We start from the raw sequence: 27,447 nt of genomic DNA, 5'->3' as shown, positions 1-27,447 counted from the left end.
ATCCAACCCTCCACACCCAGAAATGGGTAGAAAGAAGAGAGGAAACACTGCAGAGTCAGCAATGGTCCATATCACAGAATATGGGTCTAGATCATGTCATGGAATTAGTTATGGTCCACATTGTGGAAACTGAGCTAGTCCACATTTGGTACCTCTGCTGGACCATACTGTACAGTCTCTGCCAGTCCATATCTCATGATATGTGTCAGGCCATATAATGGAATCTTTGTCAGTCTTCCAGAATCCATGTTGATCTATATTGTAGAATCTGTGCTTGCCTAAATTGCTGCACTAGTGCTGGTCTATACTGTGGAATCTGTTCCCGCCTTCATTATGTTATCTCTGCCAGTTCACATCGCAGAATTCATGCCCGTGCTGGTCTGTATCGCACACCATGTACCATGTATACTCTTCTCTGACTAGGCTTGAAGACGATTGTTGGAGCTCTGATACAGTCCGTGAAGAAGCTGGCTGATGTGATGATCCTCACCATCTTCTGTCTCGCTGTTTTTGCACTTATCGGGCTCCAGCTGTTCATGGGGAATCTGCGCCAAAAGTGTGTGAGGTGGCCGCCGCCCAACCACACGCTGCACGGAGACATGCTCATGTATGATTATGACATGATGGCCAATTCTACTCTGTACGATGGCGATGACAACGCAACTGGCTACAGTAATTACACATTTGACAAGGCCGCCTACCTGAATGATGAAGGTAAACCACGCGCACAGTGGAAACCTGCTTCCACGCCTGCATGTAGCAGAATTATACTTAGCAGTATACATCATTTTCCCCTATTTCTTGACAGTCAGGTGGCAAATTTTGGGTGTCAGCAATTGTACACGGTACTTCTGTACCCACATACCTTCAGCCAGTTTTAAAAAAGAAATTGCCATAAGGTACATGTGCGCGCTCTGCACAGCTGGGACTCCAGTGGGGGAGAAACGATACATGTAGAATTGAAAATTCAATTTTAGGTATATCTTTCTCTCACTGAATCAAGGCCCCCCCCCCCCCCCCCCCCGAAAATGCCTGCTTTAACAGTGGCTAAATAGTCAAACTGTAGAATGGAGCAGCTGTATTTACCCACTCTGCCCTAGATCTTGACCCCTAGATCCCTTACGAACTTTTCCTCATAGAGTTTATAAATTTCCAAAGTCAACAATGGGCCAGCAGATTTTTTAGAATTACTGAAAAGAAAGCTGTAAAAGTTCTTGGGTAGAAAGGCAATCTTTACAAACTTAATAAACATTTAATGCTTTTGGGGCTTTGCATGTCCCCTCCTTGGGCGATGGCAGTGCCAGTCAAGGAAGAGATGTCAGTCACTTCAGTAGCCGCCAATGCTTGGGGAAAATTATCATCTCTACTGATCCACTTTGCTGGTTTCTTGTTAACCTCTTTTAATTTTGTCAGGACAACATGCAACTCTCTTCCAATGTGATTCCTTACAGAATTACTCTGCAGCACATGGAGCCATGTGCTTGTTAAAAAAAACAAGGGGGACGGGGGGGACGGGGACATTGTCCAAGATGGTGAGGATCTCTTCAAACCACTCTCCAAAACTGGGAATCATGCCTCACTTCTATCAATCAACTACTCACCGACATGCATCTTGCTCTCAACCCTCAAAAAAACTGAACTCCTCATCATCTCCACCAAACGTCCATCACCCTCTATTCCCCTTTCTTACTCATCCACCACCTTCCCCACCCACACCCGAAGCCTGGGTGTTCTGATTGACAACCAGCTCACCCTTAAACCCTTTATTAAATCTATCCTAAGTGACTGCTACTTCAAGTTACAAACAATTAAAAAAACTCAGACCTCTGCTATATTTCACTGACTTTCGCACAGTACTACAGTCTATTATTTTTTCCAAAATAGACTACTGTAATGCTCTCCTTCTTGGCCTCCCTGCTACCTATACCAGACCTTTACAACTCTTACAGAACGCCTCAGCACGTATCCTTACAAATTCTAAAAAAAAGAGACCATATTATACCAACTCTTATTGAGCTACATTGGCTACCAATACAATCGTGAATCCTATTCAAAACCTTATCCCTCATTCATAAAAGTATCATAAATGAAAACTCCCACTGGATCAGCCCTCCTCTCCTTCCACGCACCTCCACAAGACCAACTTGTCCCACCCTTCAAGTAACACTCCGCACTCCCTCGATCAAATCTACTAAACTCATTTCCACAATGAACAGAGCATTTTCTCTGGCTGGCCCCACCCTTTGGAACTCCCTGCCTCCAGACTTACGCACTGAAACATCCACACCTAAATTTAAAAAAAAACCTAAAAACCTGGCTGTTCCTACAGGCCTATCCGTCAGATTCTACCCACCTTTGTGACTAATTTCTGAAATGTGTGTAGTAAAATTACCGAATAACTGTGAATAATATGCTGAAATTCTCCCACATGATCTGATATTCCTTAATTTGTGTATTTACTCTATGCCCTTGAACTTTGTGTAAATATCTCCCTTCCTATTCAGTATTTTAATTTGTGTATTTACTATATGCCTTTGATCTTTGTGTAAATATCTCCCTCTTATTCAGTATCCTGATTTCCCCTACCCTCAGCCTCTTTTAACCTTATAACCAAGCCCCTTCCTTAATCACTCTTAACTCCCCGCGCAATTTTCATCCTCAAAAACATTGTATATTCTAACTTCATTTTAAACTCTAATAATTTTACATAGTGTATCTCTTTACATTTTATATTCCTGTACCTACAATTTTAAAACCCTGTATCTAGTTAATCTGTACCTAGTTAATTTCTCTCTTATACTTTGTCAGATAGTTATTGTTCCTTTTATCATATAGTTTTTGTTCCATGTAAAGGCTATGCCTAAAAAGTTCCACGTTATTTGTAAACCGATACGATGTGCAAACGGATGTCGGTAAATAAAAAAATTCTAAATAAATAAAATAAATAAATAAAAGGCCTGACATTGCTTTCACCTGAATGTGCAGAGAGGGAGTCGGAGAGTCTCAATTCTTGTGCTGATCTCCACCCCAAAATCCAGAAACTCGTTCATGGGCAGAGTTTGTGGCTGCAATCTAGAAACACTGTTTTCTATTTCCGTGTGCATTAGCGATACCACAAGTCTCCATCCCACCCCCCACCCCCCATGTGCACAAGTGTTTCTGTCTAAGCAGTTACGTCTGTAGCTGTGCTCCATCAGGGACAAGTACCTTGAACATGTTCTTAAACTCCTAAAAGGCTTAACAGGTCGATGCAATAAAGTGCGTGTAAAAAACGTGCATCCAAACTGGGATCCTGTTTTTTAATGCGCGTACATACAGCTCTCCTGGGTGTCTGATGCAATATGTAAATGAGTGGCCACGCTAAAACGGACACGCTAGGGATAAATTGTGCGCCCTAGCGCATCCTTGGCATCAGGCACCCAGGAGTTTGGCTGTGTGCCGGTTAGCAAAACAAACTCTCAGTTTATTAGCATCCATTTTATTCCGAGACAACGAATTTAACAGTACAATAAACACCCACAAACAATATACACGGCCTGGAGTGTATATATTGTGCATGTGTATCGTGCACCCAGAATGTTTTTTTTTCCCTTGAGCCTTTTTTTTTCAGGATGCTGCTTTCTGTGGTTCCTCCTGCTTGTATTGCAATGATTCTAGGTAGAAAGAACCACGGAAAAGCAGTATTTTATGTTTTTAAGTAGACCCCTTGACGTGTGGCAAGACTTTACGCCTGCTCCAGGGGAAGCGTAAAATCTGACAGGTTAAAAATGTGCCTTGTGTTCATAGCGATTTTTTGCATCGCAGAGTAATAGCTAATCGCCTCATCTACATGGAATTTACATGTGGTGAGTGCTATTAGCCACGCCTTTGTTTGAACGCATGTTTTGGAGGCGCTGATCCCCTTATTGCATTGGAGACTGTGGATGTGCATCCAAAACATGCATCTAACTGCTCATTAACCTGTGCGCTAGGCTGGGCTCACTTTATTGCATCGATCTCTTATTCTGCAGACCTGCCGCAAGTTTAGCTTTCTCGCGTTATGTGTATGCAGGCAATATTTGCCCGCTTAGGGTGCTCACATTGCTTCCATGCATGCTAAAGCATGACAGCCTGCTGCTGTTTCCTGTAATAGAAAATGAAGATTTTCTACTGTTTACTAATACATGTGCTTTTTAAGTGTTTGATACAGGTGTCATACATTTGTGAACCAGTGGTACCTCCTGGGGTCCATCCCGTCTGGTGCTCTCTCAAGATTTTCTATGTATATCCATACTGGCTTCAAATATGCCGCCTTCTTCTCATTTTCCCCTAAAAAAAATACTTTTTTTTCCAAAGGCACAGATTGGGGAAAAGTCTAAGCTAAAGTGGCTATGACACAGAATTTTATATTTGCTGTAGGAGAAGTGAGTGTCATTAGTTTTAAGTCCTAAGGATGTGTACTACAGCAGAGACAGAGCCCTGGTAGCAGACAGGATCAGCGAGCCCATCTTCACCTTCAGTCTCTCGGGAGTGGGAAAATCTAGTGGCCTGCTCTGAGTGAGGAAAAGCCCTGCCACATGAGTTCAAAACCCTGCTCTGTCACTGACTCCCCAGTGTGCGACCTGGAGCAGCTCACCATAAGGACAATTGTAAATAGCGATTTGCCCTGGCTAAATTAGCCTGCCTGAAGATCTCCCTGCCTCAGAATGGATGAAAACATGCATGGGGTTCACAACTCATTATACTTTGAAGTGTATTTAATAAGTGGGGGGGGGGGGGGGGGGAAGAGGTGACCCTTTGGATGTGTTTAAGTCAGGGAAGTAAAACACTGTGAGTAGTTGGCATTTGCCAAAGTACACCCCCTCTCCCCCAAGCCACACATGCAAATAGGTGAAAGCAGATGGACACTTTTAGCACCCTCACTCCATGCTCATTTCATGTAGTTTCCCTTTGAAAATTAGCTGCAAAATGTGCACAGAGAAGCTCCTGCATGCTTTGCACCCACAAGGGTTACTCAGAGTTTGCCCCTCCCCAATATCCCCTGTGCCTCAATTCTACTGCCTGCATAGACTCTCTATGTCACTTTACTTCACTTTTTGCAGCTAAAAATCAGCTAATAATAAGGTATAATATCCTTTCTCCTCCTCTCCTTCTGTGCAATGTGGGGTTCAGGCCATGCACACCAGGAGTGACTGCATTTATTTCTGAAGAATTCATTTGCAAAGTGCTTTGCAATCATACTTAGATGAAAGATAAGATGCATCCAAATTATTATTAATACTTGAATATAGGAAAAGGGCTCCTGCGGCACCTAAAGTTATCTGCTGCTCTGGTCAGTCACATCCCTGCCATCATGGCCTCAGATACACAGAAAGACCTCCCCTCCAGTCCTTATTTCATTAGTTGCTTGCCCGTATGAGGCAGTGCCAAGGGAGATTGGCTTCTCCAATCTCCCTTGGTGTGGAGGAGAAGAGGGTCTCAGGAAGGGTCTTTTGATCTCCTGCTGCAGGAAGGAATCTGCACTCAGTCTTTTGCTTTTCTTTCCTCTTTTTTGAAATGTGAAGTGAATCACTACTACCTGGAGGGATCGAACGATGCTCTTCTATGTGGGAACAGCAGTGATGCTGGGTGAGTAATAATGGCATTACTGTGACACTGAGATCTAGCCCCATCACATGGGCTGCCTCTATCACACCTTCCCAGCTGGCTCTCATCAGGGAGCCCTTGTGCACAGCTGCTATCTCCTCCTTACTCCTTCCCATTTAGATCTCATAAAGAAATTATCAACTTATCCCTATCTGACTGTCATCAGGGACAACCTGAGCCCCTCCACACCTGACTGTTACCAAGGATCCATCATGTATGACCTCTGTCTCCTTACTTCTTCACATCTGATTCTCATCGGAGAACCATCATGCAAAGCCTGTCTCCTCCCACCTTCCTCTCCAGCATTTATCAGGGAACCATCATGGCACGTTCTGCCTCTTCACTCCTTCCTATCTCTCATTAGAGAGCTACCATGCACAGTCTCTTTCTTTCTTCCCATCTGGCTCTCATCAGGGAGATATTAACCCTGTTCTCTCACACACATCCCCACTCCCATATCTCAGCCATAGTGCTGATGTTATACAGCAGAAACAGAGACTGCAAATGTCACAGTGCATGGAGATGGTGAAAGAAAACCCAGGATTGGCCATTGCATCCCCTTCAGAACCTAGGTCACTTGGTATTTCTGTACAGCCCCAGAGGGCAAACGTTTATACGCTGCACCTATTAGCAGTAGTTATGTAGCAGTAGTGGCCAATGAATTTGCATTAGGCTTGCAGCCTAAACTTGTCCTCATATAAAAGATGTGCTTCCTTCTGTCTTTCCCTGGCAGGAAGTGTCCAGAAGGTTTTATTTGCATAAAAGCTGGCCGGAACCCAAACTATGGCTACACCAGTTACGACTCCTTCAACTGGGCCTTCCTGGCCCTCTTCCGTCTCATGACCCAGGACTTCTGGGAGAACCTCTTCCAGCTGGTGAGTAGCCATTCTGCAGGCAAGGCATTCGGGGGGGGGGGGGGGGGGGGGGGGGAGGGGAGGGTCAGGGCTCCCTCTTTATAATAGATAGACTAGGAATCTGTTAGAATAGGATATGATAAGATGAGGAAATGGAGGCTAATTACTGATAACCATTACAATTTTAAAGCTACACATGAAGGGTGGGATACCACACGTTTATCAGTTCTATCACAGTATAATTACTGATCTGCATGTGTACTGTCTCCTTTAAATATTAGACCAGGGGTTTTCATAGCCAGTCTGCTTTTCAGGATATCCACAATGATTATGCATGACAGATTTGCATGCACTGCCTCCATTGTATGCAAATCTAAATCATGCTGGGGGGGGGGGGGGGGGAGTGATATTGAAGGACTGGGTTTAAAACCCTGTACTAGATGAGTGCAATACCAGAAACTAGAAACCATGGTCTGCAAGCAGTAAAGGACTGAATAATCATTAGACCCCCTGGCACAGTTTTTATAACTGTTTTACTGTAAAAGTCCAACCCAAAAGCAGTGTCCAACTCACAAAATGCAAAAGGTGTGGGAATAGCTTTCTTATAGACATGACATTGTCTGCCAGACCAGTGTGAAGCTTAAGTCACTCCAAGTACCACACCACACTCTCAAACCTCACCAAAGCACAACATCCTACCTCCCGTCATTTTGCCTGTGATACGAGGTCACAGACGGACAGACGGACTAACACAATCTCTCTATAAGGCATTCTTACTATAGTTCATAGACGAACATCTCAACAGTGAGATACAATTTCAGGAAATATTTCTTCTCGGAGAGAGTGGTGAATGTCTGGATTGCCCTTCTGGAAGAGGTGGTGAAGATGAAAACAGTGAAGGAATTCAAAGGGGCATGGGGTAAACACTGTGGCTCCCTAAAGGCTAGAGGATGGGAATAAAGAAAAGAGTGCATGGGGGTAACGGGGGGTAACTTGCTGGTGTGGCAGTTGCTCCCCTTAAGAAATAACAGTATCAAGGCTTAATGCAACTCCATCATTGCTCTCTGCTTCAATGGCAGTGGGAAAAGGGGAACTGGATTCAGACTTCAACCAACAAGGGCCCCGACTTACGGTTTGGGGAACAAATAAACATGGGGGGTAACTTGTGATGCGGCACTTACTACTCTTAGTCACTAAGCCTGATACTTTTGATGCATTTCCAACATTGCTCTCTGCTTCTACAGCAATGGTTAAGGGAAATTGGACTCAAACAGCATCTGAGGGCCCTGACTTTTATGGTCTGGAAAACTGATAAGCATGGGGGCAACCTGCACAGTGCGGCAGATACTGGCAGAAGCTTGCTGAGAAGACTGCGTGAATAATTTGGTCCTTTTCTGCCATATTTCTATGTTTAATTGAAAAAGATTCTTAAATCTCAGCATCTACTGCAGCCCAAAATACAAATCTTATGTAAGAACATAAGAAAATGCCATACTGGGTCAGACCAAGGGTCCATCAAGCCCAGCATCCTGTTTCCAACAGTGGCCAATCCAGGCCACAAGAACCTGGCAATTACCCAAAAACTAAGTCTATTCCATGTAACCATTACTAATGGCAGTGGCTATTCTCTAAGTGAACTTAATAGCAGGTAATGGACTTCTCCTCCAAGAACTTATCCAATCCTTTTTTAAACACAGCTATACTAACTGCACGAACCACATCCTCTGGCAACAAATTCCAGAGTTTAATTGTGCGTTGAGTAAAAAAGAACTTTCTCCGATTAGTTTTAAATGTGCCCCATGCTAACTTCATGGAGTGCCCCCTAGTCTTTCTACTATCCGAAAGAGTAAATAACTGATTCACATCTACCCGTTCTAGACCTCTCATGATTTTAAACACCTCTATCATATCCCCCCTCAGCCGTCTCTTCTCCAAGCTGAAAAGTCCTAACCTCTTTAGTCTTTCCTCATAGGGGAGCTGTTCCATACCCTTTATCATGGATCATTAGATATCATTCTAATAGAGATCTTGTTTTATGCTTTACCAGTATATGCATGTTGAATTTACACTTGTGAATGGGGCAATCGATAAGTGGAATAATAAATAAATATGTAAATCCCAACAATATAAATTTACATTGTGAAGAATGCCAACATGACTCATGTTTTGCCTTAAAGGCGGCTTCATGGGACAGTTATAAGTGATATCAAGACAAGGAAATCACCATGAAATAATCATCTGTAAAAAATAGGGACGTGAATCGTTTTAGAACGATTAAAATTATCATCAGATAATTTTAAAATCGTCCTAAATCGTCAGAGTGCACGATACAGTACAAATGCCCCCGATTTGTCGTCATAAATCGTCCTAAATCGTTAAATAGGGCACGGGAATTATTTGGGGGAGGGCGGGAAAACCGGCACACCAAAACAACCCCTAAACCCACCCCGACCCTTTAAAACCAATTCCTTACCTTCCCCCACCCTCCCGAACCTTCCCAAAATGTTAAATTACCTGGTGGTCCAATGGAGGGGTCCCGGCGCGATCTCCCGCTCTCGGGCCATCGGCGCCATTATGGCTGCCACTTATTAAAATGGCTCCAATGGCCTGATAAAAAAAAACCCACCTGACCCTTTAAATCGACCCCCCCTTAGCCTCTCCCACCCTCCCAACCCCCCCCCCAAAACCTTTTAACATTACCTGGTGGTCCAGAGGGGTCTCGGGGGACGATTTCCCGTTCCCAGGCATCAGCTGCGCTAAAAGAAAATGGCGCCGATGCCCCTTTGCCCTTACCATGTGACAGGGTATCCGTGCCATTGGCCGGCCCCTGTCACATGGTAGGAGCACTGGATGGCCGGCGCCATCTTTAAAGATGGCGCCGGCCATCTTTACTCATCAGCCCCTATTATACTATACTGTACAGGATTACAGAACTGCTGAATACCATGACTGCAGCTAGTGTTTACAGAATAATTAGCACCCTGGTACTCTAACGAACTAATGGCATATGTTATTTTGAAAAGATTTTACATTGATCTATTAGTGATGTAGACAAAAATGTAACACATATGCTATAGAATAGAGGATGGCTATATTATCAGATAAATTTAATTCATATTTTGCAGCCACTATGTAGGAGACAATTAACCACCTTAAAGAACTGTTCAAGTAGTGGCAGAGCAGAAATAAGTTTATGAAAATACAGGATCCATTAGAGACGGAAAATTCTGAAATTGTGCCATGTTTCCCTACCTGGGTTTCAAATACATGGTGTAATTTCAGAGGGGCATCACTAGAGAACGTAGATCATACCCTATGAACTATTCACCTAACAATCTTAGCGGAGGACCCTTGTCCCTCAAGATAGTTTTGGACGAATAGAGAGGCATTTGTAGGCTCCATCAGTATTAGCAACAATACCCCCTAGAGAGAAGGGAATATTCTACATGCATTAAAAATAGGAGTAGTTTATGGAATATGACAGTGGTTAAAGAGCATACAGCGCATCCAGTCTGCCCAGACACATCTCCTGTTCAGCTTTATAGACCCTTCCCCTCCTTCAGAGATTCTCTTGTGCTCTCTTGCATCTACTAAGTTGAACCCTTCTTTAAAATATGAGTCTGGAGTCAGGCAATAAAGACAATTACTGCCCAATAACTAATCTCCCATTTATTGCAAAATTACTTTATAGGGTGGTCTTCAGCACTAGAAGAATTTATAGATGATTTTGCTATCCTGAATATGTACCAATCTGGGTTCAGATCTCATAATACAAAATCTGTCTTAGTATCAATGGTGGATCATTTGTGTTTGGATCTTAATTGGGGAAGGGGAAAGGGGTTGATTTAATAGCGTTGCTCCTGGAATTTAGCATAATGTTTTACATAGTTGACTCAAGGGTGCTATTAGAATGTTTGTCAGCATTTGGGTGATACTGGAGAAGTTTTGAACTGGTTCACTTTATTTTTTAGAGGGGAGGAAACACTATGTGAAAATGGGTGAAGCATAGTCACTGTATTATGCCTAGCTGTGTGGCGTCCCCCAAGGTTATCTACTGTCTCTCTACCTCTTTTTAATCTATATTTGGAATCCATAATGAAGGTAATCTCTGATTCTGGGATCAAGCACCATATTTTCGCAGATGATATTCAGTTATGCACTCCTCTAGGTTCGAATAGGGTGTATGCTTGTCTTCAGGCAGCGACTGCATGGATATGCAGGCACAAGCTAATATTGAACCTTACTAAACCTGAGGCTCTTTGGGTTCAAAAGAGCAGATGTATGGACTTGGGTCATTCAGTGATGATCAAGGATTTGCCTATCTTGGCAAAAGATAAGGTGCAAAGTCCGGGAGTGGTATTTGATACACAGTTACATTTTCACTCACCAGATTTCATCAATGGTCAAGTCCTGTTTTCTTTTTTTCCCGCCGCATCAGTTATGCCAAATCCAGCCTTTTTTTTTTTTTTTTGCACAAACTGATTTAGCTTGCATGATATACATGATAGTGAATAGACTTATCTGACTAACTATAAGATAGCTGCACCATTGATTTATCTTGGCCAAGTTTAGCCAGCTAACTTGATTAGCCAGATAGTGGCTGCAAGAGAGTTAGTGGAGCTATAATTTCTGACAAAGAATTCAAGTTAAAGTATTATCTTTAGCATAAAAAATTTGCCAGGGCATGGGAGCAGCTTAATCAAGGCAGAAATTAAAGGTTTATATTCCTGGTCAGTATTACGATCGTAAAGTGATAAGCTTTTCAGAGGTTCTCTCATTAAAGGGTGTACAATTATCAGATGTTGTTGTGTGCAGTCCCTGGATTATGGAAGAAAACTTTGCCAATGTATTTGTCTTGTGGGTTATCTTATGACCATTGGACAGGCTGCAAAAACTTGGATTTCAGTTTGCTGCGATTACAGTTATTGTATACGAGATTTTAAATTATAGCAGAAGCGATAATTTGAATTTCAGTATAGGATTGTAGAGTTCTATCTAGAATGATAAAAGCTTGAAGTATTTCTTTATGTATTTTTTATTGCATTAAGCATGTTTCATTGATGTGTTGTGTTTCTGCTTTATTATGTAGTCATTGCTGAAGTGTATTTGAGCTTTATGTATTTTTTTAGTACTTTATATTATATTATTTGTGCATTCTGTAACCCATTCTGAGCACCAGATGATGAAAGGATGGGGGTAAAATAATGACGTTAAGTAAGTATCAGGAGCCACATAATATAGCTGGAAGGAAAACACGTCTCATCGAAAGACCGAAGGCAGTCAATCCACAATGAAGAGACTGCAGCTCATGATTTTATTTATTTATTTTTTTTTTTAAATCCTTTCCTGAAGGGGTACTTTTCAGAATCCCCCGGGAACTTGTACACCAGTGGGTACTATATGCCCATGGGCCTGCAAGCTCATTTACAAAGGGAAACTCCCAGTGAAGATTTTTCCTTTGCAAATTAGACCTGCAGGGACTGCAGTTGCAGACGTAGCCACCGACTTTGCACCTGCTATGTGTGCAGGTCAAGTTCACTGGGGGGCAAGCACACGCTGCAATTTGAAAATCAACTCTCCCTTTATGCTTTCACTCCTCCACCCTCCCCCAAAACCCTGGGAATGCCCCTTTCACACACACAGAGGCGAGCAATTTTTACAAGCCCATATACAGATGTGTTTATTGTATAAAGCGCTTGAAAATTATCTTCCCTAACCAGTGAGTTATTCAAAATCAAATGAAAAAAATCCACCATTGTTCAGCTTTTGATAGAAATGCATCCATATCTCCTCCACTCTTGTCTTCTTCTGAGCTTTTCCAGCACAAAAAAAAAAAAATGGAGAGCCTGTAGTTGAATACCTGGCAGAGTTCTTTCTTTGCCCAGAAGAACTCCAGTAAACGTATATTGTTGGGAATGACATTAAAAAGAAATCCAATGATCCGTGGAGCATGTTTTCATCTATTTATTATCTCCATCTCAGAATGCAGTAGAAGCTGAGATTTAAGTATCTTTATCAATGTTATCTCACTTTTTTGTGCGTTGGGCACTGCTTTTTGGTTTGGATTTTTGCAATGAAAAGGATATGAAGAAAAATGTGCTTGGGAGGTCAAGTGATTATAAACACTTTAGCGCACACAGAGCATCCATGGTTTACAGGTTGTGGTATTGTGCTAGTTCTGTATAGATGCTGTATGAGTCACTGCACAAGCAAGTCATTCATTTTGTTGTGGAAAGACTGATAAGCTTCTGGTATTCCACCCTTCATTTGCATTCACCGCATTTTAAAAAGCTTTGGAAAAATGGCATCCACTACAGCTGAGGCTTCCCAATTTTGGTTTAAAGCTCCAGAACCCGACAACCCACCCTTCAGACTCCAACATGAAAAAAGGGTCTATGGGTTTATACTGAGAAACACCGATGTGGCCTGGGGTGGGGGTGGGAGGGCTAAAGAGTGGCGCCACCAGCCTGCCCCGTTCCCCTGCTGATAACCACTCGCAGCCACTGATCAGGGCCGGCGGTAGGGGGAAGGAAGCAGGGCCGCTTTGAGCCTGTTTCTCTTTCCCCGCACCCCGGGAACTGAGCTTTACAGTGTCCCTCGCCGATCAAATCATAAGTCAGGAGAAAGAGGTTTGAGGTTACTGTTGCTTGCTTCCTCCTTTCCCTGGCCCTGATCAGGGGCAGTAAGGGGAATGAGGCAGAGTGGCAGCGCCGAATCCCCCCCCCCCTCCCCCATGGACCACATGGGGAAGAGGGGCAGATTCACTCTTCATTCCCTTTCGGCCACATTTGGAGAGGGGTGTCTTCACTCTTTTCCCCCTGCCCCCCCCCAAAAAAAAAAAAACCCGCTGGAGGGATTGTGCTGGAGCTTTTGGGGTCCCTGTTGCGAGGGATGTGAGTGCTGGGACTATTGGGGATGTGAATGCTGTGGGAGTTGTGACTTACCAGGATTGTGGCAGATGTGAGTGCTGAGCCTGTTGGGGAGGGGGGAGGGGGGGGTGTCAGGCTCTGGGGGATATGAGTACTAAGCTATAGGGGAGGTGGAGAGCGATCTGTAGGGGATATTACAAGTTTACAAGCTGTGCATTGGAATCAATCGGAAAAGGAACCCAGCACTAGTGTTTGCATCATGGAGACCCCAATAAACACAGATTTTTAGTTCCTTCAAAGAAATTCTAATTAGCTAGAAAATAACTACCTAAATATCCAATTAATAAACACTTAGGTCAATATTTAGCAGTATTCCAGCTAAAGACAAACTGTCATGGATATTCAGCAGAGTGCTATCGATTATGTGCTTCGCTGAATATAAACGGGTAAAGTCCTAGTTATCCGGCTAACTTTAGGACTGCTCTCCGGCACTTCCAGACTCTAAGGCGAACTTTAAAAGCCCAAGGTGTGCATTGATTATTAGGGGATGCAGGAAAATGTCAGGCTCACGCACACAGAGCGGATTTTAAAAGCCAGCGGTAAATACCACAGCGCGTGCTCATCTCGGAAGTTTTCACAAAGGGGCGGGGTCTGGGTGCGGTCTGGGCGGGGCATGGCTGCTTCGTGCGAGCTCCGGCGCATGCTGATCCCCCTGCCGCGTAACTTCCCTTCTGCTATGGATGTCATGTCAGTTATAAAATAAAGATAAATAGGCAGATTGGCGGGGATTTAAGGGCCAGGGATAACTGGGGGGGGGGGGGGGTGCAGGCTATTAAACCAGAGGAGTTTGGAAGGCTTATCTCTTAATTGGGTGAACTGGGGATGTACTAGTAAAACTGGAAATGGCATCGGCACGCACCCCTTTTAAAATCCCCCCAATTTACATGATAGAAGCGGCATTCGCACACCCATGCGCGTGCCTACTTAAAATTTGGCGCACGAGTGCGCGGCCAGGCTATTTTGTAACATGCACACATATACACACGTAAGTTATAAAATAACCACATGCACACATGTGAGTCCGTGCATCAGTTTGAAAGTTACTGTCCCTGAATATCAGAGTTAGCTAGATATGTTATCCGGCTAACTTAACTTTCCACTGTACATTTCCAGCTAATCCGTCTAATATTTATCGAGATAAATTAGAGGTGGGCAGAGCAGAGGCAAATTTAAAACCTGAGGTTTGTCCAGTTATGTCCCGAACTTAGCCAGTTATAGCTGGAACCTCCCCCCTTGCCAATTATAATCTAGGTTGGGTTTTTTTTACAGTTGAGGGTAGCTATGCAGATTGTATTTGTAATGGAACTTCTATTTACTGAGGCTGCGATTATGTGCACCTTGCAAAGGAGACCTGCTCTCCACTTGGGCTGCGATGATGTGCACCATGTAAAAGAGACCTGCTCTCCACTTGGGCTGCGATGATGTGCACCATGTAAAGGAGACCTGCTCTCCACTTGGGCTGCGATGATGTGCACCTTGCAAAGGAGACCTGCTCTCCACTTGGGCTGCGATGATGTGCACCATGTAAAGGAGACCTGCTCTCCACTTGGGCTGTGATCATATGTGCCTCTTCCTAACCTGTTTACTAGACATAGTATATGCTGGTCCTCGCTCAGCTTCTCAGGGTTGACCTTGGTCAAATGGCAAATCTAGCTCCCATCTACTAATTCAGTAATATCGAATCTTGCTGGATCACAGGGACACAGCATGAGGCAATATTATCCTATTCCTATATGTCAGTTATCTAGAGCACAAAACAAGGCCAGAACTAGCTGAGCCTCCTGGATCAATAGTCACAGCTCTCTCTCTCTCTCCTGTCCCTTTCTCACAGACCCTGCGAGCGGCTGGCAAGACGTACATGCTGTTCTTTGTGGTTGTTATATTTCTGGGCTCCTTCTACCTTATTAACCTCATCCTGGCTGTGGTGGCCATGGCATATGCTGAACAGAATGAGGCCACCAGGCAAGAGGCCTTGGAGAAGGAAGCTGAGTTTCAGAAGCTTCTTGACCAGCTGAAGAAACACCAAGAGGAGCAGGAGAAACTGGTCTGTAACCTCTGGATAGTGCTCACCCACACACAGTGTTGCTTGTGAGAGAAGTTGGCAGCCTTTAGGGCACAAAACAGCAATGAAGCGATGCATCCCCTGTGAAACTACTAGACCTGGTCACTATGCTTTAATTGCAGTGCTAGTGTTCAGTGCACTGTATTTCCTGCTCTCAAATTATTAGGCAGTCCTAAACATTGCACTATAACCTTGTAGAGATGCTTTAACCTTTTCATTTATTTGGGAGGGACTCCTCATTTCTTAGGAAGAGAATTCACAACCAGAGATACAGGCCGATGCAATTTCAGCTCATGTTAAATGGGCACCCATGACTCAGCGCCTGCTCCCTTACGGCACGCTGATCCACCTCTCCTGGGCGCCCAATTTAATATTTAAATCGGATGCCATGGTATAAAGGAGAGGCTAGAGGAAATTGCGCGCCCCTAGCATCTCCTTGGCAGCGGGCACCTGGGAGAGGTGGCTGGTCAGCCAGTTGGGAAAATGGACACTCAATTTTAGAGCGTCTCTTTTCCTAACCTGTGCACGTTAGGAAAATGGACGCTTGTTACTTGCGCGTCCCTTTTCCTAACCTGACCGCCGGCACCCTTTTTTTTTGGGCGGGGGGGGGGGACATTCTAATTTTTTAGTTCCTCCGACTTAATATCGGGGCAGGTGTTAATTTTGCCGAGTAAAAATGTGTTCATCGGGCACACTTTTTTTTTTTTTTTTTTGCATCGGGGAGAAGAGATGATAGCCTCATCCACGTGCATTTACGTGTGATGAGCGCTGTTACCTACGCGCGCGGTTGGACGTATATTTTGGCCACGCTAACCCCCGTTTTGCATCGAGGTTAGGGATGCGTATTGAGCCGTGTACCGCGCCCCCAGCACACGGTATTGCATTGGCCGGATAGAGAAGGAAGAGGGTGGGGGCAGGGCAGAGAACAGCACTGGGGTGAGGCAAGGAGAGAGGCAGGTGGCAGGGAGCAGAAAGTAAGGCTTAGGGGAAGGGCAGGGTGTGAGACATGAAGACAGAGCAGAGTGGGGAAGACAGGGGGGGGGAAGCTGAGGAGCGGGGCAGTGACAAGGGCTGGGGAAGGGTTGCAGGAAGAAAGGCTGGGGTAGGGCACGATGCAAGGCAGGAGGAAGAGCGGGGAGCAGTGCACAGTACATAACATTTTATTTATTCCATTTCTGTACCGCCTTATCAAACAAGATTCAAAATTTCACAAAAATCGCACAGTGTCAATGACTCTTCTCAGAGTGCATTACAAAAGCTGGGACATTTCAAACTCAGAGCCTGTGAAATGCAAGTCACCCATCTTCCCTAAGTGCAGCCATTGTCCCCAGGTATGATGTTAGGGGGGGGGGGGCTATAATTCATCGAACGCTTGCTTGAACGGCCAGGTTTTAAATATTTTTGTTTGAATGCCTTAACATTTCCCGAGGTCTGAGGTTCTCCCGGCACAGTGCTCCACAAATCGTGTGCCAGCCACTGACATCGCTCTCTTGCGGACTTCCCCTAGATGGGCTTGCTGAGTTGCTGACACTGTTAGTACGCCACGATTGCAGTACGGTTATGATGTATGGCCTAGGGCAAATGCTGGGGGTGGGAGAGTGGGGAATGGATAAATTGCTGTTTTAAGATTATAGTTTTTAAATTGTAAATTGCTATATTTGTGTGATGGGATTTTACAGCTGTGTGTGTTTTGTTGTAATCCACCAAGATCCGTGGACTGCTGGAATATACACGCTTTAAAATAAATAAATAAACAGAGGTTTCGTTGGGGTGTGCACAAATGGAGACTCGGGCCCAGCCATATTGCTTCTGGATTATGGAAGTGGGGCTGGCCATTATGCAGAAAGGGAGACTGGGGAAGGGCAGGGGACAAGACAGGGAGGAGGGCTGATGGTGGGGCATGGAGTGAGATTGAGTGTGAGCCAAGAAAGAAAGTTGGGAGGCGAGGCTGGGTCATCTGTCCAATATTTATATGCATTATCTTTGCATTCGCAATGCCTACACCAGCTGCATAACATACATCTGCTGACAGTGAAAGTTGCTTACCTGTAACAGGTGTTTGAGGACAGCAGAATGTAAGGACTGACAGGTAGGTAACATCATCTGATGGAGACCGGCCAGTAAAATTTATTACAAAGCTGTCCTGGAGGACCCCCAGCCAGTCAGGTTTTCTGGATATCCACAATGAATATGCATGAGATAGATTAGTATGCACTGCATCCTGACTGGTTGGGGGGGGGGAGGGGGGTCCCCTCAAATAGACTCCGCAGGACCAAATCTATTGTTGCACCGGAAGTCTTTATCTAAACAATAATGGGATGTGAGTGTGTGGACTGAGCCTCCATGTGCAACTCTCTTCCATGGAGGCTGATATCAGATGGGCCATTAATGCCGCCATAGCTCTAACACTCCTAAGCCATCACATGCCCATTCATAGTGAGATCTGCCTGGGCATAGCAGAAAGAGATGCAATCTGCTATCCAATCAGAAATGGTGAGCTTAGCAATGACAATTCCAGATTTGTTGGGGGTCAAAAGAAACTAAAAGCTGGGTACACTGGAGCTGGACTGGAGCATTAGCCTAGTGATTGCAGTAGTGGGCTGAGAACCAGGGAAGTCGGGGAACAAACCCTGCTTCTCCCACAGATACTCCATGTGACCTCAGGCAAGTCACTTCACCCTCCACTGCCTCAGCTGCAAATTATATTGGAAGCCTTCTTGGGCAGGGAAAGAACTATAGTACTCATATTTGGAATAGGTATATAAATTAAAAAATATATATATCTAAGGGCTTCGATCTGCTCCAGATAGAAGACCAAGGCTCTTTTGTAATCCAAACTGTACAAAGCTTTTCCATCTTTGTGGACAAGTGGCCTGGGAAAAAGGTTGGTAAGACCACTGACCGGTTAAAGTGGAAGTTCAATACTACCTTAGACAGGAACCACCAGCTATGAAAAAGCTTTGCGGAAAGCCTTAATGCATCGTTTCTTTTGGAGAAGTCAGTATTTTGTAAGATGGTATTTATACAGATTGGAGGCGTGAAGACAACTATTAATATCGCACTATTGTCCCTTGGATGGAGTATTTGTTCCATTTTTTATTTATTTATTTTACAATTTTTTTATACCGGTATTCGTGGGTACAACATATCGGTTTACATTGAACTTAACAGAAATTACAAAGAACAAGGGTGGGGGCGAACTGGGCAGTCAATCCTCAAACACTAGGATGCAAGGCTGGTTCTCCAGACACGGGACCACAGATTTTGCAGTTGCAGAGTTGCTCCTCTTCCCTCCTCACCACTTGTACAAGGCACCTCCAAAGGATTACTGTTTATGCTAAATGCAAGCTGTTTATGCTGATGCAAGCTGTCAAGCTGAAACATGGCCATGCAGGGTCCTAGCTGAGTTTATGTATAATGTATACTGTGTGGTCTTTATAATACAATTTAAATATTTATTAGTTTATATAGCTCATTTATTTTGTGTTTTAAATTTCATTATATCATTTGTTTTATTTGTACATTGTGAACTTCCGCTCTCCCTCTTTTCATGAGGCACTTAGGATCATCACTTGAAAGATGGCCCACGCCCACATCTGGGCAACTTCCTGACACAGAAGGTTCAATCCTGTCCTTCCCTGCTTTTTCATATAGAACTTTGCTACCTGATTGTCTGAATGAGGACAATTTTGTTGGCCAATTGATCTCTGAAAGTTTTTAGAGCATACCATATCACTCTTAGATCTAAGAAATGTATCTGATAAAAATTTTCCTGAGCAAACCAAAGGCCCCACATTCTCATCTATGTTTGTTGCAGGATCTCATGAATAGGCCCTGCCATGATTTCCTCTGGAGAGTCCACAAATTGGAGGATGTCAAGCATTTTGCATTGGAGTCTTTCTTATTGTGACTTATTGTGATTCCTCCTGATCCATAGTCATACCTCCAGGAGTATTCTGTCACCCAGAATCATAGGATGGTAGTTCAGTCTGGGTTTGCATCTAGCTAGAAAACATGGCCTCAGTGAAGATATCAATTGTCCGCTGGCATCTAGACTCTGATGAACTGCTGCACTTTGGGAAAGTTCCCTCTGTGCTTCATTTCACTAGAAATTGACATGTGCAGTGATTCGATGCCAATGCCTCTTCAGGAACCAGAATCAGGGCCCTTCCGCCATATATTATGAAAGCCTTAAACAGCAGCTGGACCTCCGTTTGCAAGACAGGCAATGATATTGATGCTAATATACTGGTACTTGCAGCACTGTGAACCAACACTATTTGGATTTTCTTTTCCAACTCCTCTGTATGAGAAGCAGAAGGTATGGTCACATCTTCCGAGGTCATTTGAGGAAGATCAGTGGTTGGCATCCAGGTCCTTGGAAGCTGTTGCATTTCCCAAGATGGATGTAAGGTTGAGTTTCCTTCTCTGTGGGAGATGCTTCAGAGGATTTAAGACCACAACCATTATCTCCCTGCATCTGGCAATGTGCACCAATGTGGACCAATGCCTATGTTTCTTAGCCTTCACCTGATGCCTGGTATTGGTACTCCTCAATGCCAGTACCAATGAAACTGAGTCCTTTGCTTTCATCAGATGGGAGGAACAAGATGATGGCCCATCTCCCTGGCCTCTAGGTGCTGTATGTTGAGAGAGATCAATACTCCCTCGATGCGATGCACTGCCTGGAGCAGCGGGGCCCTTTGATGCCTATGTCGATGCCTACTATGCCATTCTGCTGGTCTTAGATTTTCCAGAGATCTTCTCCATGTGCTCCTGACAAGAATGATATCCCCGGGAGTCATCTTTCTACATGTGGAACACTCCTTAATATTGTGGTCATTCCCCAGGCAGAATACACATCCATCATGGGGATCCATAATAGACATGATGCATCTGCACTGAGGGCATTTGTTAAAGCTAATGACCCTCTTCTCTTTCTCCGGCATCAAAAATTAACGAGATAAAATCAAACAACTTGACTTTGCAAAAAACCTGACCGATACTTCTTGATGCAATGATACCAATGCATTTGGCGGATGATGAAAGACAACAAAGACTTTAATTTGAAGAAGAAAAATCTACCTAGTGAACCTAAATAGGATGAGAGAAGGTGAACCAGGAGGCCCCGTGATGAAACATATGAAAAGAAAATGTTCTCAGTGAGAGATAAAGACCGCAACAAAAACTAGAACTGCAGGGGCCCCACATGATGTCTATAATTTGGGATGGCATGCACATGCTTAGTGGAGTATGCCAAATCTTCTAGAAGCTTTGCAGTAAATTTCATTGGCTGAACTCTGTTAGATGATATCACTTGCCTCTGAGGACTAGCACATCCTGCTTGCTCTCAGAAAAAAAACTTTTAACACCTGTAATATCACCTGTGTATATGCCTGGAGCAGCTGTTATTTGCATGCAATGATTGCGGCCTTCTGCTCAGTTTACAGCAGCTATAACATCTGTCCAAAGTTTATTACTGATACCCTTTACATCTGGCTAAAGAGTTCCTTAAGGCACCTATAATCTCTACCTGATATCTGCTTGCAACACCCTGTGACCCCTGTCTCATATTTAGCTGCAGTCGTTGAAACAAAACACCAGCGGCTCTCTGCTGGATGGTGACAAGAAGAAGCCCCCTGACTGGGAAGACGACCCTGGGGGAAACAACATGGACTGCAATGGACGAATCATACCCTCACAGGAGAAAGTATATGCTTTCCATTTATTGCTTGCCTATGTGTGCGTCCTGTGTTTGATTTCTTGTCCTGGGTCGGGCAGGCATTTTTTCAGATAGCATGTCCTGCCGTTATTAGCTGGCCACTTTTGCATGGGCACAGATGCCATTTTGGAGGGCTGAATGATGGCCAGTAAAAGATGCAGGATTGCCACCAATCCCATATTATAAAGACATTTTTTTTTTCAGTAAAAATTAAAAAAAAAAAAAATTAAAATGAAGAAAGATCAATATACCTCTGGGGTTAATTAAAGCACATTTCTGTGGTGTCCAGAACCATGATCTGAACAGCTCCTGTGACAGACAGAAAGACAGCCACTCAACTGATATACTACTCACATTTTTTAAACACACAAAAAATGCCTGTCTGTTTGCAGTCAGGACAGAAACTGGGCCCTTGTTTTATACTATTTTATTTTATTGTACAGTCACAATGTTGGTGACCTTGAAGAGGTGATAGGCTTACATTTTTACAACTGAATCAGTTTGTCAAACTGTTTGGCTCCATATTTATTTTTTTTTGGGAGGCGGGGGGGTGAGAAGGGCAGGGGCTTGCAGTTTTCTTCTTGGCCCTTTGGGGCTTCCAGCTCAATCAAAACTGGCCTCTGTTGGGCTATGACAAAATGAGTCCTTTGTTTGCAGTCACCTGGGATTTTCTTCTCTACTTTTATTGCCCCTCCCTACGTAGCCCAGCCATTGCAGGGGCCACAAACTGAAGTCGGTTAATATGGACACAGTCTGGCTACTAGGTGTTGCTGTTGAGTCATAGTTGAGACTCCCCCTATAGGCTGTGAATGCTGCCTATACAGCAACCCCATCCTGGCCCAGTAACTGCACCCAGGCCTTCGGCATGACAGTGCACGGTATTTGCCACTGAGCTATCGGGCTAATCACATGCTACATATTTCTTAAGTTTATGATGATTGGTCCGTTCCTAATCTCAGGACTCTCAGCTCCATGTCAAGAGAGACCGGACTGACCAGCCCTGGTTTTTCCCCCCATTGCATTTATGGATTTCCTTCAACCTCACTCTCTGTTTTTTCATTAGGAGAAATTGAAGCTACAAGGCTAAAGATGTAGTTGGCTAAAACCAAGACTGGCTCTGCCCATCCCTCATGGCCTGGACCCATTCAAATCCCCAGTTGCTTAGTTATTGCATTCTTGCAAGATGCAATGCACATCTTAAGACCAGTGGATGGTATTTTTCCCTTTTAGATACCATATGCAGAATGCAGACTAGCAGGTTCCTCAATTCCGGCCCCAGAAGTCACCCATTTCCTCTCAGTTTAAACCTGATTTACATTAGATATGCTTTCCTGTTCATCTGAGCAAAGGCAGACTCATTTGCCCATTTTTGAGACTGGCTTTCCTTGGCTTTTCATGATTGCGTTATCTTGCTCCTAGCTTGCGTTATCTACATGTGATGCCTCTCTCTGGTCCTGTGATCTGTATACGATTTATTTTCATGGTTGTGTGATTCTAGATTACAATAAAGGAAGCCCTGTCTATGCTGCAATAAGTGGATAGTGGGTGAAATTTTTGCTCATGGCAATTAAATCATTCATTTCAAGCATGAGATTTTCATCAGATTTTCCATGACCCAGACAGGGAACCATAGACGGGATTGAAGGGATCTATCTGCTGCCTCCAGACAGGATCTGCTGTACTTAAATAATCTGTAGTAGATGTTTATCTAATTTGCTATAAACCTTCTAAATCTCCAGTGATGGAAATTCCACTGCCTCTCTAGGTAATTAATTCAGGTTGTAATTAATCTAGAAAACTACCCAACTTCAAATTTTGCGTCCGCAGCTGTTAGAGATAGACCCATTAGGACCATAGGCTTCTCTTCTGCTCCTGGAAGTTTAGCACATGACATAATGAGATGTACCATAGCAGAGCATGACTCTTATACCAATTATTCTAATCTTTTGTAGCCATTTCCAGTTAGTGAACCAGAAAAGTTAGACATCGATAAATATTCAACAAATCAGTTGAATGATCAAGATCGGAAGAAAAGTATAGCCAGTGTCATATCTGATGCTGCTATGGAAGGTAAAGAATCACTCCTTTGCAATAGATATTAGATACCCTTTGAGCTTGCAGCATATTTGTACCATGGCTTTTTTTCCTCCCCCTCCACGCCCCCCCCCCCCCCCTCCATTTCTCTGGAGTCTCCCATACTCTTCGCTCCCACATCTCCAGCAAACTCAGCAAATTCCTGATAAATTTCTCATATAACTCGGAAAGTCCTTGGATAATTTGCCCTGATGACACACCGATGAGGTGTCACTGCCTACCTTGATTTCACAACATGGAAATTCAGTTGGACACTTGTGCACATTAATATTAAATGAGAAATAACAGAATAAAGATATCTCTTAAAAAACAGCAGTTGTGTCAGCACTGAAAAATAATAGAAACATTATTGTATATTCTTCAACTGAATATGGGTTGTGCTTTTGATTTATCTTATTTTTTAATTACTAGAGGTCAACAATCTCACCCCATCAGTGCAAATTCTACAGTATAGGTTTGGGTTTTTTTGCATAACATTATATTGCCATTAAGTTGGAAACACGGAAAAAGATCTGTTTCCAAGTATTGGGTGGCACTGCCCTTGGTAAAGTCATGTACAAGAATGGAGACAAACCTCCCCTATTCTGGCATAAGCAGAATTTACTTATGGAATATGTCAATATCAACTTGGACTATGACTATGATTTCTATCTTTGTTGGAAATTTTTAGTCAAAAGGCTGCTTTAACTCTTGACCAATATGATTTGTTGCCTTTAGCTGAATTAGAAGAAGCTCAACAGAAGTGCCCACCCTGGTGGTATAAATTTGCCCACAAGTATCTGATCTGGGACTGCTGCACCCTGTGGGTGAAGTTTAAGAAGGTGGTCAGATTTGTGGTTATGGATCCATTTGTTGACCTGGGAATCACCATCTGCATTGTCCTGAACACGCTCTTCATGGCCATGGAGCACTACCCCATGACTGAGGAATTCAGTGAAGTGCTGAACGTAGGAAACCTGGTGAGAAACTGCATGGAGTCTTTGGGCACAAGGGGGAAATAAGAATGGTGGGGAAAGGGGGAATTAATAGCCAAGATCTCTTACAAGCTCAGTAGAGAAATTGAAATAGTAATGTAATAAGTAACAGCACATAAAGATCATACTGGCCCATCCATTCTGTCCTGCTGAGATTACGAACATAAGAACATAAGAAAATACCATACTGGGTCAGACCAAGGGTCCATCAAGCCCAGCATCCTGTTTCCAACAGTGGCCAATCCAGGCCATAAGAACCTGGCAAGTACCCAAAAACTAAGTCTATTCCATGTTACCATTGCTAATGGCAGTGGCTATTCTCTAAGTGAACTTAATAGCAGGTAATGGCCTTCTCTCACTTTAGGTAGATAGCACACAAATTCACATATCCAATCCAATACCAGCTTTCCAACACTTCTCTCTCTAACTGGAACGTTCAACGTTTTCCACCACTGCCCATCGCATCAGTCCCAAGCATGCCCAGAATCCACTAAAGTACTGGCCTTTACCATCCCCACTGGTAGGCCGGTTTAGACCTTCCTCCATGATTCTTACAAGACCAAAACTAAATCCATCATCCAAGTCCCCTTCCATTTTTTTGTACCAAATTTTTTAATAATCACATGCTCATTGAAGTTTAGGTTTTACTCATGGACACTCCATGCAAGTTACCACAATGACTTTATGAAGGCCTGATGCAGTCGCCAATGCTGTTTGGATCATAACTGCCACTCTGTGTAGGTTATCCCAGAGCCTCCTTGGAAGCTCGATGCAGTCATATTACTAACTCGGTCATACCACTAGATTATTAACTCAGGCCTATAGTCTCCAGTTTGGAGTCAAGAGAGCTGAAAAATCAAATACTGAGGTCTTGAATGCTGCAGTCCTGGGGAGTGCTATAGAGACTGTGGAACCTTCCCAGATGGCTATAGTACTAGGGATCACTATAGGGAGTTTGATACCCTCTTGTATGGCTGTAGTGGGACTCTCAAGGGGAGAGCTGCAGGGAATGTGGTACCCTTGTATATTGCTGCTGTATTTTACCCCTTGAAATAAATGGAAATAGCTAGAATATATATTATATACACACACACACTAAATAACCTTCATAAGTAATAAAATACAACTTTTGATTAGCCATTATAACAAGATTCTTCAAAATATGAACTTGCCTCTTTCTTGGCTCTTATGCATTCTTCCTAGGGCTTCCTTCTTGTTTGTCATAGTGTGTTTTCTTGCTTGATTTTTCACACTTATGTTGAATAAAAAACAAACATACACCTTTAATTATGTTGTTGCTCTACCAAGTCTACTGTTCAGCTTTCTAAGCTATATGCCTGCTTTGCAAGTATCAGTGCGATGGTGCATGGGGCTCTGATGAAAATCTTCTCTTCAGCTGTTTGTGCTGTAATTTTGCTTTTCTTGTATTAGTGTGACACCTGCATGGGGCTCTGTTGAAGATCTGCTTACTGGTTGAATGAGACGGCATGTAATAGTGGCTGGTACCCACTTTGATGAGAGAAGGGTATTAAATGAAGTGCCTTGGGAATCAGTTTTGTTCAGTGCCTTTGTGGGTGATGTTGTGGAGGGATTGGAGGGAAATGTTTGTCTGTTGTGGATGGTCCTGGGATCTCCAGGAGAGTGGACATGCCTGAGGGAAGGGCGGGAATGAGGAGTGATTTGGGAAAGCTTGAGGAGTAGTTGAGGGTTTTGCATCTGTGATTTGGTTTTGGGGATGTGCCAAGTCATGCATCTGGGCTGTAGTGGTCTAGGAGGCCTGTGTGTGATGGGGGCGAGGGACTGTCATACAAGGACTGGGGTGGTGGAACTTGAAGTGCTTGTGTTTGGTGATCAGAGGGCAGTGGGGCAGTGTGATGAGGCAGTGGCTAGGGCCAGGTAGGTGCTGGGCTGCGCTGGGGGGAGTGTGGCCATCGGGAGGGGGGAGGTGGTGGTGTCCTTGAGTGGATCCTTGGTGGAGCCTCGCCTGGAGTGCTGTGTTCGGTTCTGAAGATCATATCTCGGGGGGTGGAGGTGGGATGGAGGTGGTCTGGGGGGGGGGGGGTGACCAGGGTGGTGTGGGAGTCTGTTTCAGATGACCTATAAAGAGAGGCTGAAGGATCTAGATGTGTACCCCCTGGAGGAGAGGAGGTGCAAGGGAGATGTGATGCAGACCTGGCAGGTATTGGCGGTGCACATACTTCAGACCTTTTCCATTGGAGGGGGGGGGGGCGGTGGAGCTAGGGGTAGCAATGTGGGGCTCAAGAGATGACTCGGAGCATACATCGAGAGGCATTTCTGTGCATGGAGGGTGGTGGGTGCCTGGGGTGCCCTCCCAGGGGGGTGTTGAGGACGAGATCAGTTAATGAATTCAGGAGGGCATGGGGTAAACACTGCGGATCCCTAAAGGCTTAAAGAAAGGGATGGTATGACATTTCTGCATGGGGAGGGCTGCAAAGAATGGCAGTTACTAGCCTCAGGGGTAACCTGCACGGAGCGGCAGATAATACCATTAGCAAATTAGCGAGCAGACTAGATGGACTATTAGGTCTTTATTTGCCATCATTACTTTGTTACTATGTTATGCTTTAACTTTCCCTCATGTATTCATAGTTTCCATTTCTCAGTGTGATGCTTGCATGGAGGGTAGAAGGGGGTCCTGATGACAACCAGTGTAATAGCTCCCCTCTTGTGTTTCAATTAATAATGGTGAGAAGGTCTAAGTTGGAGTTGCTTCCAAATATTTTAATCACTGATATCTCTCTCAAAATTAAATCAAATCAAGAACAAACAAGAAGGATCTTAGTGATTTATTTGTTTGCTATTGCTGTTTTCCTACTTCAGCTTTAAATAAACTACTAGGAGCTGTTACGTAAATGTGCTTGTTTAATTTTAGAACCTTAAGTCCTGAAATGAAGTGATACAACAGTTGGCCAATTACAAGCGAGCGATATCACAAAGTCAGCTGCTATCACAGTAGCTATGATGATGTCACAGAGCCAACAAACTTTCATGTTAAACTAGCACTGGTAGGGAGAAAGCGCTAGTCATACATGTCACAGGCAGTACGTGAAAGCTCATTTATATATTTATTTGGACTTATTAGCGCCTTTTTGAATATGAAATTCACCCAAAGTGGTTTACGATTTATTAAAATAGCAGCAGATGAATAAAAGACCATTACTTTAAA

General features: G+C 43.9%; 1 protein-coding gene across 2 annotated transcripts in view; it reads left to right on the top strand.

The window, feature by feature from the left end:
- SCN4A (sodium voltage-gated channel alpha subunit 4) overlaps positions 1 to 27,447 on the top strand; it is a 176,224-nt gene that overhangs the window by 84,475 nt on the left and 64,302 nt on the right. For both annotated transcript variants that reach the window (XM_029572321.1, XM_029572322.1), the window contains exons 7-13: positions 424 to 714; positions 5,544 to 5,607; positions 6,359 to 6,500; positions 15,240 to 15,452; positions 21,049 to 21,180; positions 23,145 to 23,262; positions 24,004 to 24,245. In XM_029572321.1, coding sequence (XP_029428181.1) covers positions 424 to 714; positions 5,544 to 5,607; positions 6,359 to 6,500; positions 15,240 to 15,452; positions 21,049 to 21,180; positions 23,145 to 23,262; positions 24,004 to 24,245 — 1,202 coding nt within the window. The remainder of the gene's footprint in view (positions 1 to 423; positions 715 to 5,543; positions 5,608 to 6,358; positions 6,501 to 15,239; positions 15,453 to 21,048; positions 21,181 to 23,144; positions 23,263 to 24,003; positions 24,246 to 27,447) is intronic.

This window comes from Rhinatrema bivittatum, chromosome 12, assembly GCF_901001135.1.
Source record: "Rhinatrema bivittatum chromosome 12, aRhiBiv1.1, whole genome shotgun sequence".
Classification (NCBI taxonomy): domain Eukaryota; kingdom Metazoa; phylum Chordata; class Amphibia; order Gymnophiona; family Rhinatrematidae; genus Rhinatrema; species Rhinatrema bivittatum.
This window is presented reverse-complemented; position numbering and strand designations above follow the sequence as displayed.